We start from the raw sequence: 13,364 nt of genomic DNA on the forward strand, positions 1-13,364 counted from the left end.
TACATCGTTTCCAAAACATTTTCTCTCCACTTAAACCCCCGACATTAGGTCCTCATTTTTCCCCACCCTCCGCGGTGCCGCGTGGTTCTGCTAGGGCCCGCGCCTCGGGGAGCCCGGCTGGGACCCCTCGATCCCTTCCCATTTTAATGGCATGTCACTGGTCTGTTTCTAATCGCATCGTCAGGGTGTGTGCTGACCAATCACTCTCCCATTGGCCTGTGTGGATGGCCCTGGGGAGTTTAATGAGCAGACCTTCTGTGGGTGCCTGGGAAACAGGTGGGGATGTTCTCAGCATGGATATAACTCTATTTCATGGGTCCATTCGTCCTGTCAAGTATTTTTTTAAATCAAATTAATGCATCTCAATCTGGCTTCCATCTGCATTCAAATCCTTACTTTCCTAGGGAAACGTGTTATCTTGTCGTCATCTGTGCCAGGTATTCAAATGCTATTTTGCCAGCTCAAGAAAAGCAAGGGCCTGGGGGCCGTGAACATTGACACCCAGGCAGAGTGGCAGCAATAAGTCATACTACAACACGTAGAAAGGTAGACAGCATCCCTAGTGATCCTTAAAATGTTTGCCTGAGAGCTATACACTGGGTGGCAGGGAAATTGATTAACCTTTCTTGCCAAAGAAGATTGCTCAGGGATAGAGTATGGTTAATGCCATAGACATACAGTATTTAATAGCTGCTCAGCATCTCAGGAAAAATCACAGTGACTGCAGGAGTATCACTGATGGTGGATGGCTCTCCAGAAGCCTTGGGAATATAACCTGAACCATAGTTTCACATTCTTTTTTGTTGAAAAGTCTTATTGAGCAGTTAAGTGAGCAAAGTATAAGGAAAGGAACAGGAGAGGGGAGACCACGGAGCTTGCAAAATGAAATGCCCTGCTGAGACATTTGTCTACACAGCAACTGCCGCTGCTTAGCCCTGGGCTGGAGCCCATGCAGGATGCAGAAGTAATATAAGAGCTGCCCCCTGCCCTGCAGTTTCAACATCTAATTGGAGAGGCAACATGGGAGCAGGTGCAGCCATTAAACAGCAGAGCCCGGAAGTGCCGTGATGAAAATGCCCAACAGAAGCCTGTGGAGGGACAGAGAAGGGGTCACGTGTTGTCTGCCCAGGTCAGGGAAGACTCATGAAAGGACTTGAGGTGGGCCTTTGAGACAGGGAGGTTGCAGTAGGCCGCCCACGCAAGGTGAAGAAGCAGCATTCCAGGAGGAGCGGAAGTTTTGAGTTGGAAATGTAGCTAAAGGCCTTAGGGCATAGTAGGAAGCTGGTTTGGAGGAAGAGAATCCTTGGAGGGAAATGATAGATCTGGTTAGAAAGGCAAAATGAGACCTGATTATGAAGTAGCCTGAAATTCTAGGAAAGAGTTTGGATTTCATACTTTAGGAAATGGAACCATGAATATAGGGTGATTACCCTGGAGGCAGTGGTTGAAAGGGAAGGGAAAGGAAGAGGGGTGGAACAAGACGACAGTTGAAAGGCAGTTGTGTTCATATAGAAATGGCATGAAGACCTGGGCTGAAATGAGAATTCCGTGAAAAAGCTCAGTTCATATTTCAGGGGCCTCGCCCCCTAGGGAATAAACAGGAACAGCCAACAGGCCACTGAATTTGCAAGGGGAGGATGGCAAAGAACACAGTGGGGTCATTGAAAGGAACAAACATGTGGGCACCTGAGCTGGAGCCCAGGAGGCAGGTGATGGGCTGGGTTTGAGACAAGTGAAATCAGAGACCATCTATGCAACTCCTGGCAGGAAGTGACCTTCAGGCATTGGAAGCTGTGACCTGGAGCACAAGTGGGGAGCCACAGCACCGCCAGGGATCTGTTGCCCTTATTCAGGGGAAATTAGTTTTGAGTGAAGCCTTCACAGTCATGTTTGGTTAAAAAAAATTTTTTTTGTAAATAAAATTTTATTGGAACATAGTATATTCATGTTTACATAGTCTCTATGAATGCTTACATGTTACAATGAGGAATCAATACCATATGGCCCACAAAGCCAAAACGCATGCGATCAGACTCTTTACAGGGAAGTAAGACAAAGGGGCCCTTCTACGTCCGTTCTAACAGTGCTCAAAAACTCCTCGTTTCTTCCTGGTCCTGGGCCCTCTCCCTCCGCCCCCAGCCTTCAGATATGAAAACCGTTTCTTGTGATTTTCTTTTCTTGTATAACACTAGTCACATATAGTATGTGTCTTTACGAAATTGGCTAACTTTGTGAGCATACTGTCTTCCAAATTCATCTGTGTCATGAGGTGCGTGACAGTTTCATCATTGTTTTTGAGGTCTACATAATAGTCTGTTTTATGTATGTACCAGAATTTGTTTATCCAGAGTTTGTTTATTTATAAGCTAAAGATTATACTGTGTTAGATAATATTTCTAAAGACTTTAATGCTAGCTACTTGGACATGCATGCAAGTTCTTTTTTGGCTTTTGAAGAATAGGTGAAGTACAGAGGTAGCATTCTGTATATGTTTGAAAACAAACATGCAGGGCCTTTGGGGAGGCATTGCCCATATTTCTTAAGAAACGTTGGCTGCTTTACGAGCCAAGGCAGGTTTTCTGATCTAATATAAATACCTATTGTTGAGATTATTTAAATTGCATGTAAGTACATTTTCACAGATTTCTTATTCCTCTACTTTAGAACAAACTGAATCTTTTGTTATATTTCAGAATTTTGACTGACCAGTAGTTTACCTTCATTAGAAATTTGGAAAGTTTTAACTACTTTGTAGTTCAAGTCGTCCCTGAGAGCAAATCAAGAATGAACACTGAGAAAGCAATTCAACGTGAAAATTCTAATGGCAGCAAGCAATGGTGTCTAGGAGGGGAGCTTCCACTCGGTGCCCTCACAGACCTGAGATAGGAATCATGGTGCCAGATTTTCTTCCAGCCATAAGTTAGATATGTGCCCGCTAACTCATTCCCTTAGAGATGGCACCCTCTCCTCTCTCTACTCGTGGATGTATCCTGATCTCAAGGAAATGAAAATGGACCAGTTCTAGATCGTGGCAGTAGATGAACTGGGAAGAGAATAAAGAATGTTGTAATGCCAAGTGCTACTGGATTTTGTAAAACAACGAGGCCTGGTAGGGCTTGATTACGGGCAATGCAACTGAGAGGAATTACTGAAACCCAAATGAAGGCTGAACATGATGGTGGGACAAGAGGAAAGTAAAGGGAAATAGAGGAAAGAACTAGGAGGCAAAGGACATTTATAAAGGTCTAAATACAAGCATGTACATATGTAAATATATTTTATGTGACGATGGGGAAATAGATCTATGTGCATATAGTTATAGGTTTAGTATTAAGATAGATGGTGGACATTGGGCCTTTACTCAAGTACTCCCTAAATGCAATAACACTTTGTTCTTTTAATCTGGCATTCCATGGCACTCACCTTCCTGGCATGATTGCTGAAGACAAAGAGGGTGCATAAGCAAATGTGGTGAAGAAAGCTGATGGTGCCCAGCTATCAAAAGATATAGTGTCTGGGGTCTTAAAGGCTTGAAGATAAACAAGGGTCGATTTAGCTGAGAAACAACAAAACCTACAAGAAGCACACCAGTCTGTGTGATCATAAGGTGTTGATAGGATCAGGTATCAGACATCAAAGACCCAGAACAAAAAAATCATGTCATTGTGAATGAGGGGGAGTGTGAAGGGGAAACCCAATTGGACAATAGGCCATTGGACATCCCTTTACAAAAGGGTCACGGGGAGGAGATGACGAGCCAGTCAGGGTGGTGCTGTGTAGCACCAATGAAACATACAACTTTCCTCTAGTTCTTTACTGCTTCCTTCCTGCCACTATCATGACCCTAACTCTACCTTGCAAATCCAGCTAGACCAGAGCATGTACTCTGGTACAGATAAAAGCTGGAAACACAGGCACTCCAGGACAGATAAACCCCTCAGGACCAATATTGAGAATAGCCATACCAGGAGGGGAAGGGGAAGGTTGGGGGAGAAAGGAGGAACCAATCACAATGATCTACATTTAACCTCCTCCCAGGGGATAGACAACAGAAAAGTGGGTGAAGGGAGACATTAGACCAGGGGTCCTCAAACTTTTAAAACGGGGCCAGTTCACTGTCCCTCAGACCCATTGGAGGGCCGGACTATAATTAAAAAAAAAAAAAAACCATGAACAAATTCCTGTGCACACTGAACATACCTTATTTGAAAGTAAAAAAACAAATGGGGCAAAAACACCCAGCGGGCCAGATAAATGTCCTCGGCGGGCCACATGTGGCCCGTGGGCCGTAGTTTGAGGATGCCTGCGTTAAACTGTAAGACATGAAAAAATAATAACAATTTATAAATTATCAAGGGTTCGTGAGGGAGGGAGGAAGGGAGGGAGGGAGGGGAAAAAATGAGGAGCCTGATCCCAAGGGCTCAAGTATAAAGAAAATGTTTTGAAAATGATGATGGCAACAAATATACAAATGTGCCTGACACAATGGATGGATGTATGGATTGTATGGATTTTATTTAAAACGATGTTTTAATAAAAGATCTGTGCTTATCAGTAAGAATAGGTGCGGGGTAGTTGAAAAGTGAACACGTGGGCGGGTCAGGAGCAGAATCTGCCATGAATGGACTTCAGGGTGTGATGAACGCCCTGACGTCTGCGGTTGCATGGCAGCTGAGCCCTCCGCAGTGACCCCGGCCAGTCTGCTGTGTGGTGTCAGGGAGCCCCCATGGCAAGCCGCCATTGCTCTTCGGTCTCCCTAAAACCTCCCCTTGACACGGATGTCAACTTTGGGGGATGTCAAATCAAGAAGGAACCTGAAAAGAAACAGAACAGCCAAAGATGATGGGACCAATCCCAGCTCATTTAGCCCCATTTACCTCATTCTTAGTGTATAAGAAGCTCGTTTATTGATTGACTTTTTACATCTGTTAAGATTAGGTTTTGCTTCAAGTGGCTTAAACACCAGAGCGAACTCACTAGCACCCAGTCAATTCTGACTCGTTGTGACCATATCAGGCAGGGTGGGCCTGCCCTTTGGGTTCCCAGGCCTTCCGGGAGCACCAGGTCTCAACTTCTTCCAGGAGTGGCTGGTGTCTCCCGACTGCTCACCTTGACACTAGCAGCCCCACTCTCAACCCGTGAGGCCACCAAGGCTCCTCTGTTGCACATGGCAGAAACCCAAAAGTCATTGGGCGGAAACATAGACATGAATTATTTTTCCCCTAAAAACCTGAACAGAGTCACCCCAGGGCTGGGGGTTGGGATGGGCATTTCTGTTCCATAGGACCCAGCTCCGGTGCTGCCTTTCGGTACAGTGTTGGCTTATATCTCACTGGTCAGCACGTGTCTTACGTGAGCTACACTGACCTGTGAGGAAGGCTGGGAAACCCAATGTTCCTTCTGGGTAAGGAGAGACCATGAACCGATCTGTTTCAGGGAAGAAGGAGAGAATAAATTTGGGGAGAAAATGTATACCCGCACTATCCTTTTCACATGTCAAGGTCCCACTGTATTGACGAGGGGAGCTGTCTGATTGTCACACCGTAATACCACCCCGAAAAGCCTGGCCTCTCAAGGCACACTGACTGGATTGGAATTGAGGTTTTCCTCCCATGTGAAAAGAAATAGTATTCGTACCTTCCTCTCAAAGTTGCAATGATTGAATAACCGAATATACGGGCCAACCATTGAGCGTGGTATCAAGCACTTCAAATAGTAAATGTTGTGAAGTCAAGAGACAGGCAGTTTCTCATTGCACACTTAACTGTCAACCACGATGTGAAACGATGCGCTTGCTTTGTTCTTCACGTAGATGTGGTCCTAGGGGAAAAGTTGATGAGGGTGAAGTTTGGGGCTCTCACCTGGATGTGACTGTTCCTTATGATCACAAACAAGCAAGATAGCTGTGTTGAGATGTGCACTGCCAATGGCTAAATGTTCTTTTGCTTGTCTCTTTTTCTTCCGCCCTTTCTCCAAGCCCCTTCTTTGTTGTGTGGGTTTTCTTTGGTAACTCCTCCAGACTACAGCTTTGTCCCCCCTTCCACTCCTTTCTGGTCAGGTACTGCTTCCCTGCGCTGATGTGTCTTTCCAACTGGCTTCTGTTTGCAAAGAACACACATTGACTCCTCTGTTTGGCTTCTCACATAGATGCATCTCCCTGCACACAGTCCCTAGAAGCTCATTGCCACCATGCGCTTGTTTCTTCTCTGCCATCCAATCATTGTGTGTCATGGCATTGCACTCCTGGTTCGGTGTGTGCTCGTGTTATCACCGTCTTTCAGTAAGACGCTTTCCATTTGAGCTGTTGGGGAGAGGCTGAGGAGGGATGGAGAGAAGTGTAAAGGGGGAGGGTGGTGGTGGGAAGCACTCTCCCAGATCATTCTTTTTCTTGAGAATCAGAAATCTGAGTGGAGAGAAGATAGTGCTTACACATTGCTAGCATGCAGAGAAATAGTTTCAAAATCCCAACATTGTTTCTAAAATAGAAGAGTAAAATTCAGTGCCAATTGCTCAGAAAACGTGTCCAGCAATTCTATAGTTCTTTAGTTGGCACACGGGCGTTTTATTCTTGATCTCTGTCATCCATCACCGGGTTTAATGTGACGTTTTGAGGAGTACATCATGGCTAGGTAAAAGTGTGTTTTCTTACGGATTTTTAAAAACCAGTCTTAATCCCTGTGGAATCATAGAATTTAGAACGAGAAGGGCCGTTAGAAGTCATCTAGTTCAAACCTTTCATTTTATAGATGAGAAAAATGGGGCCTCGAGGAGTTAAGAGACCCGTGCAAGGCCACACAGTTAAGTTGATGATCAGGCTTTCCCGTCACAGGGGTATTTTATGTGCACTGAGTGTAGGAGCAGTGCCCCAGTAATGGGACAGTGTTCAGTAGAAAACTATTAGAGCCGTCTGTGTCCTGTACAGTAAAATAAAATGACCGATTTTTACTCCCTTTACAGCTCTGAAATCAACAGCTTTGCCATTCATTTGTCTTAAGACCTATACCTAGAGACCGAAAAAAAAAGCATGCCTGTCATTACAAAACCCTGAAAAATAGGCTGTGGACCCCAGTCTCAAAGTGGGTAGCTGCCATTGCTTGGGTGCCCCTGCTGGGACCCATTAGACATGCAGATGGGCAGTGTTCCCACTTGCCTCTTGTTCTTAAACTTCAGTTCCTCTACCAATCTCAGGTGAGTGATTCTCCGAATCACTGAACTATAATTGAAAACATTTTACAACCCCGAAGAGCAACAGGTAGAGAAGTTAATATGAAATGTGTTATGAGCCACCAGAGACGACACACGCACAGCCCGGACGGGTTTTCTCTCAAGGCAAGAGGAGGGAGGGCGTTGGCTCCTTTTGTGCCATCCCCGCCCCCCAAATAGCTCTGAAGGTAGGAGCTGCACACCCGGACACTTGTTTTTGATGAAATGCTCAGCGAGGCAGGGAAGGAAGACGGTGTCCTGTGGCTGCTGCTTGTGTGCGCTTTCTGGGAAAGATGACTCGGGTGTCTTCACGTAAGTGCAATTATAGCTGAGTCAGGAGCAGAGTTCATATCCAGACAGCGGGAACGCCAGCCTGGTTAGTGGGATAGTACCATTTAACTAGACATGATGACATGAATTTTTGTTGTGAAGATGACATTGAAGTGGAAGACATTACTTTGAGAATCGTAGAGGACCTCAGGGGTTCCAGTTAAAAAATGGATGATTGTGCCATCAATGGGAGATGCAAAATTATTAGAGATTCGGTAGCCTTAGATAGTCACTTAGATACCAACCCACTTCTTATGAAAGCCAGTCTTGATTTTGAAGTAATTATGAAGGCTCTTTCAATCAGGGTTTTGAACCGGTTTGTTCTGATCCACCCGATGCTGAGAATGTTCCTTTGTACCCCAGATATACCGAATCAGAGTCGGTATTTTGAACAAGACCCCCCTCACCCCGCCCCCGGTGCTTTAAACAGCCGTGCGCCTCGCCTGACCACATCTGATCGGATTGAAACCAAGTCTGCTGCTTGCAAGCTCCCCTGCCATGCTCACTGCTCTATGACGCAATCACGGCTGCACATTTAGATAGCATCAACGGCATCCATCGGATTAGCATCTGCCCCTCAACCCTGAAACCCTCGTTTCTTTACAGTGCTGAGCCCCAAAGTGCTGGGCATCGCCGTTGCTCGGTACGACTTCTGCGCGAGGGACATGCGAGAACTGTCCTTGTTGAAGGGCGAGGTGGTGAAGATTTACACGAAGATGAGTGCCAATGGCTGGTGGCGAGGAGAAGTAAATGGCAGGGTGAGTTGTCCCTCCCCCTGAAGCTGCACCTGGAGGAAGGGGGGCAGGGGACATTGGGACCCGCTGTGGTACTGATGAGAAGTCCCTACTGTGCCTTGACAGCTATACCCTTCAGCCCCTGGCTTCCAGAGCCCTGTGCTGAACCTCCCTGATAATCACCCAGCTCCCTGCCGTCGAGCCCCTGCTGGCTCAGAACCACTCCACAGGCGAGGGTAGAACTGCCCCGTGGGTTTCGTGGGAGGAGAGAGCCCTGTCTTTCTCCGGAAGAGCAGCTGGTGGTTGCAAACTGCCAGTCATGCAGTGGTCACCGCCACACCACCAGGGCTCCCCAGCATCCATCACACACGTGGGCAGGGCGATGGCTTCCTTTAGAGAAAGGCAGAGGGATTAGCAGAAGCACTGTGGTGTTTTTATCCCCGAAGCCTTGCAGCATACACTTTTTGTCCAGTTGAAACTGTGGATAAGCGGTGGTGATTGAATTGGAAAGCCCGGGCCATATTATCCCTGTTTTCACCTCCTGTTCTGTGGCAGAAAGAGGACTTACCATGTAGTGGAGCCCCATCTTGCCCTTAATTTACATGTTTATTTGTATGCTGGTGGGCCTAGAACCCTCTGTAAGTTTGTTTCATCCTTGGTTTCTATCTAGCAAGCTTCTGAGACCAGTGCTGCCCATCTTCTCCCCCTATGGTGGACACAAAACTCCGGCTCTAACCGGGGCGTGACGAAAAGGAAATTCTCAGTTGGTAGAACCCTTTAAAGTGCCAGATGCCAAGCCCCATTGCTATCTCGGTTGCTTTTCTTCTTCCAGGTGGGCTGGTTTCCATCCACGTACGTGGAAGAGGATGAATAAATGCGAATCCAGCGGTGGGATAAACAGAGAAGGGATAAACAGAAGACTGCAAGGCTCTCGGAATTAACTGAAGTGTTTAAAAAGCGGCGTGTCTGGCACTTCAACACACTCCTCTCCCCCACCCCCTCCGGCCCCTCCTAAGTCTTAATGCCAGGATTTCTAAAGATGCTGGTACTGACAGATTAATGGCTTGCCTGAAGCTGGGCAAGAAACAGCCCGCCAGTCTGTCATTGTCAGGGACCAGGGCAAAGCCCAAAGCTGTTCTTCTCAAAAGAGCTCCGACGCAGACGCGCTGGTTCATGTTTCTCTTTCCTCCATCCGGTCAGACTCCATGAAAGCCAGCCATTAGTACATGTTGAATGCATATTTACTTTTCTTCCCCCGCGTCCCATTCACCAGAAATTGTCATCGTATGAAGAGCCGGAAGCTCAATTTTTCATTTCCCAGCAAGAAGAAAGCGAGGCCTCCGCCGTTTGGACTGCTTACTGGAAGGACGAGCCTTCCTTCCCTTACAGCGTCCGGCAAGGTGACTCATTGCCTGGCAAGCACGTGCACCGCAGATGCTCCTCGGGGTGAAACTAGCAGGGAGATTGCCCAGGTTTGCTTCCTAGGAGATCTACGGACGCCACGGGAGCTTTGATTCTTCATTTGATTGCCTGGTTATGTTTGCAAACTATTTTTTTTTAAGGAAAAAGTACAGCAGATAAATTTTCAATGTTCATGAGGTGGTTTTGGAAATGCCATGCTTCAGCTTCTGAAGTAACCCTGCCCTGGGTGTTCTGGGTGGCAGCATGGGCAGCACCCCTGAAGCAGTGCCCTTGCTTACAGAAACAGATCAAGGGCATCGGTGAGAGCCGGTCATGGTATAGGAACAGGATCCACTAACACCTGCCTTTCCTCCCTTAAAGAAGCTTTGGGCCAGATGTGCCCACTCCCAATTCCCCTTGAATCTCCAGGGTGGCCCGGATGGCTTTGTTGAGGAGGCTCCAAGACAAGCACAGGTGTGTCCTTTATGCATTTCTGGGAACGCAGAGGGACGCTGGGCTTTTCAGGTGTGGTTCACTGTGGGCTCCCAGCTTCTCTAGGAAGGCTTCCCTCTGGAGACCCCCCACGGGGCTCTAGTGACTGGTGGGAGGATGCGCTTTGCCCCCCGTGTATTTACAAAGCCTTCCCTGTTTGATGGGAGGAGTCTAACTAGGCTCCGCCTGGGATGCGCCCAGGCCCCAGCCAGGGCAGCTAGGACACTAACATGGCCCTTTACTGATTAGATCCTTTCTCCAAAGCAGAAGCCAAGTTTGAAAGGTTATGCAGTGTTTCTGGTTTAAAAGAAAGAGGAAGAAAGAAAGAAATTAGAAGTGTCAGCATAACAGGGCCAGGCTAGGAACATTCGGTTCTGAAATTTTAGATCACCCCTGCAATGGGGTGTGGGGTAGGTATGACTGCCCACTCCCCATCCACTTTGTTGTCAGAACCTGAGGTTTGGGCAGTGGGTCCCATGAGCAGAGACCCACATGGGATAGGACTTCTCATCTAGGATAGCGTCAGGGCGTTTACCTCGGAATCATCCAACTGTGATTGTGTTTTAGAAAAACGACTGTTTGCTGAAACCCGTTAGTGTTGTATATGTGTAAATGATCTCCAGTGTGTGTTTAAGCCGATGTCTGTACAGTAAGTTCTACCCTGGGAGAATGGTCTTAGAATGCATATCCTTTCTTATCAAGTCTTATTGGTGACCCTGTATCGGGGGAATGTTCTGTCTGTGACTGTCAGCCAAATGTTGTTTTGGGGAGAAGCAGCTTCACCCAAGTGATGTGTGGACAGCATTGTAGCTTGTGTTGTTTGGTTTAGCAAATCGACTCCCACCCTTCAACATGGCATCTGGTCTTCCTGTTGCATTTCATGGACCAGGAGTGTCTCCTAGCAGAGGATATTGGCACCCCCTTTTTGACATACAGCTCTTTGTCTTTAATATTTTGTATTGGAAACTTTAAATGCTGCGAATTTATGTAGATTTCTAATACCAAAGACAGAAGTACATGTTTTTCCAGATACTTTGTCTTGCCTGTATGCAGCCCTGTGTAATATGGTGACTCGTAGTGGTGTTTCACTTTGTAACATTTTGTAAATATGTCAATACAATAAATAGTGACTACTTGCATTAAATTGGTTTCTGGTGAGTTGAGTCTTTCTATCGAACGACAGGGTACCTCGCCTAGACTGACCTAATAAACCGGAGAGCAGAAGCCCTGACTTGGATCAGCTTTAGCTAAAGATTCGGGGTAAGTTCGAAACAGAGAACTAGACGTGAAATAGCTGCAAATAGCACGTATTGCCTTGGTTACTATATGCCAGGCCGGCGCAAATGGTTAAGGACCCTACTAGAAGTGGGTGCTTTGAAGCCCCTTGGGGACAAGCCAGAACAAAAGGCCTGACAATCTGTTTCTTGAGAACCCCTGTGGGACACAGTTACACAGCAGCATGTGGGATGGCCAGGAGTCAGAAGTGACTAGTGTCTGGGTTTGGTGATCCAACACCCCCCCCCCCGTCCCCCCCACACCCCCCCACACCCCCAGATGCCCTGCACATAGACTTCCGACAACCCCTGGATGGAGAACACCTTCACACACCTCTTTCTTAGATCGAGAAAGAAAGAACTGAGACACAGCAAGGTTGACTTTTTGCCGACAGTCACACAGCTGGGGAAGAGTTAGACATCAAGCCCAGATACTCTGTCCCCAGGGCCCACGTCCTTCTTAGCCGCTGCCCTATGTCGCCACATTTCTAGCTACTACAGAAATGGGGGCGAGAGAGATTGGGTACCTTTCTACAACTGCATAGCCAAGAGAACCCACTTGGTACTAAATAGTGGGTTAAACAATGGCAGATGGACAGGGAATTCAGAAATATTCCCTTAACCCTACCCCCTGAACACTGCTACCCTGCCCTCAAACAGGTAGTTCCTAAAGTGCTTGGTGTGGAGTTGAACTTTTTGTTTTTCTTTCAGCATGTAGCTAACTGATAAACCAAAGACTCAGAGGCAAGCTCTCCTCATGAAAGGCAGGCCCACAAGCTCTGAGAGATGGGGACCCAAGTTCCTTCTAAAGACAAAAGGGGCCACTTCAACTGTGGGAGGCCCTACTAGATACCATGCTGACATCCATGCTCAGGAATACACCCCCCCCTTCCTCATTGAGTACATTCCAATTCACAACAACCATCCGTAAGGTTTCTGAAGCTGTCAGTCTTAATGAGCACAGACCGCCTCACCCTCGCTCCTGTGGAACAGTTGTTGGATTTGAACAGCCAACCTTTCTGATAGCAGCCCAACACCAAGCGCACAGCGCCACTAGCACGCCTTCGTCTTTATTGCAGTATGCTGTCTTATCTACCCCTCACTTCCTTTGTTCCAGGAGCCCAGTCCACTGGTGTTTTCATTTCATCATTTTTACATTTTAAAATGCATGTGACCTTTACAAGTGTATTAGGTCATCACCATCCTCACCAATGCCGCTGGATCGTGCTTTGTGCCAGTGCAGAGACCCTTATTCACATTACTGTGCATGCATATTCTTTCACACACTTCAAGTATTTGCTCTTCCACCAAATATTAAAGGAAGAGGTATCAGCAGCCAGACTTAGCAGCCCTGCTGCACTCTCTTAATTCGGCAGCTGTACAGAAGGAACCCTGGTGGCTTTATGTGTTAAGAATAGGGCTGCTCACCCCAAGGTTGATGATTCAAACCCACCAGACACTCCCATGGGAGAAAGGTGAGACTGTCTTCTCCCTTAAAGATATAATAGTGTCAGAACCCCTATGTAAGGTTGTGTTGTTGTTGTTTTTCAGCTTGGTGGCAGTGGGTTTCTTTGTGGTTTGCACGCACACAAGGCCTCATGGGAGAAAGAGAACCCCCCAGGGGCAGCTCTGTCATGTGGAGTCGTGATCAGTCAAAGTCCACTCAGGAGCCCCCAACAAGACCAACCATGGAAGAGTCAGAAAACGGTTTTTTTTTTTTGTGAACCTCTGTCCCACTCCGTCTCAGCCACCTGACGTCATGATAGCACCTGCCTCCCAGGGTGGTTGTGCTCGTGAACCGCACCTAGTCATCAGATGGACGTGAGAACACCTTTGGGTAGTTGCCACCTTGAAACCACCAGCGGCTCTGTGGGTGACAGCGGGGGCTTTCTACTCCTGTAGAGTTATACAGTCTTAGAAATGTAGAGGT

The 13,364-nt window shown here is 47.1% G+C and overlaps 1 protein-coding gene across 1 annotated transcript in view; it reads left to right on the top strand.

Moving 5' to 3' along the window:
• VAV3 (vav guanine nucleotide exchange factor 3) overlaps window positions 1-11,304 on the top strand; it is a 417,371-nt gene extending 406,067 nt beyond the window's left edge. The window contains exons 27-28 of the mRNA XM_045292020.1: window positions 8,140-8,291; window positions 9,100-11,304. Of these exons, the coding sequence (XP_045147955.1) occupies window positions 8,140-8,291; window positions 9,100-9,141 (194 nt within the window). The 3' untranslated portion in view covers window positions 9,142-11,304. The remainder of the gene's footprint in view (window positions 1-8,139; window positions 8,292-9,099) is intronic.
• Window positions 11,305-13,364: the final 2,060 nt, after the last annotated feature.

Source organism: Echinops telfairi, unplaced genomic scaffold (genome assembly GCF_000313985.2).
Source record: "Echinops telfairi isolate 266 unplaced genomic scaffold, ASM31398v2 ScPeMD7_443;HRSCAF=831, whole genome shotgun sequence".
Lineage (NCBI taxonomy): Eukaryota > Metazoa > Chordata > Mammalia > Afrosoricida > Tenrecidae > Echinops > Echinops telfairi.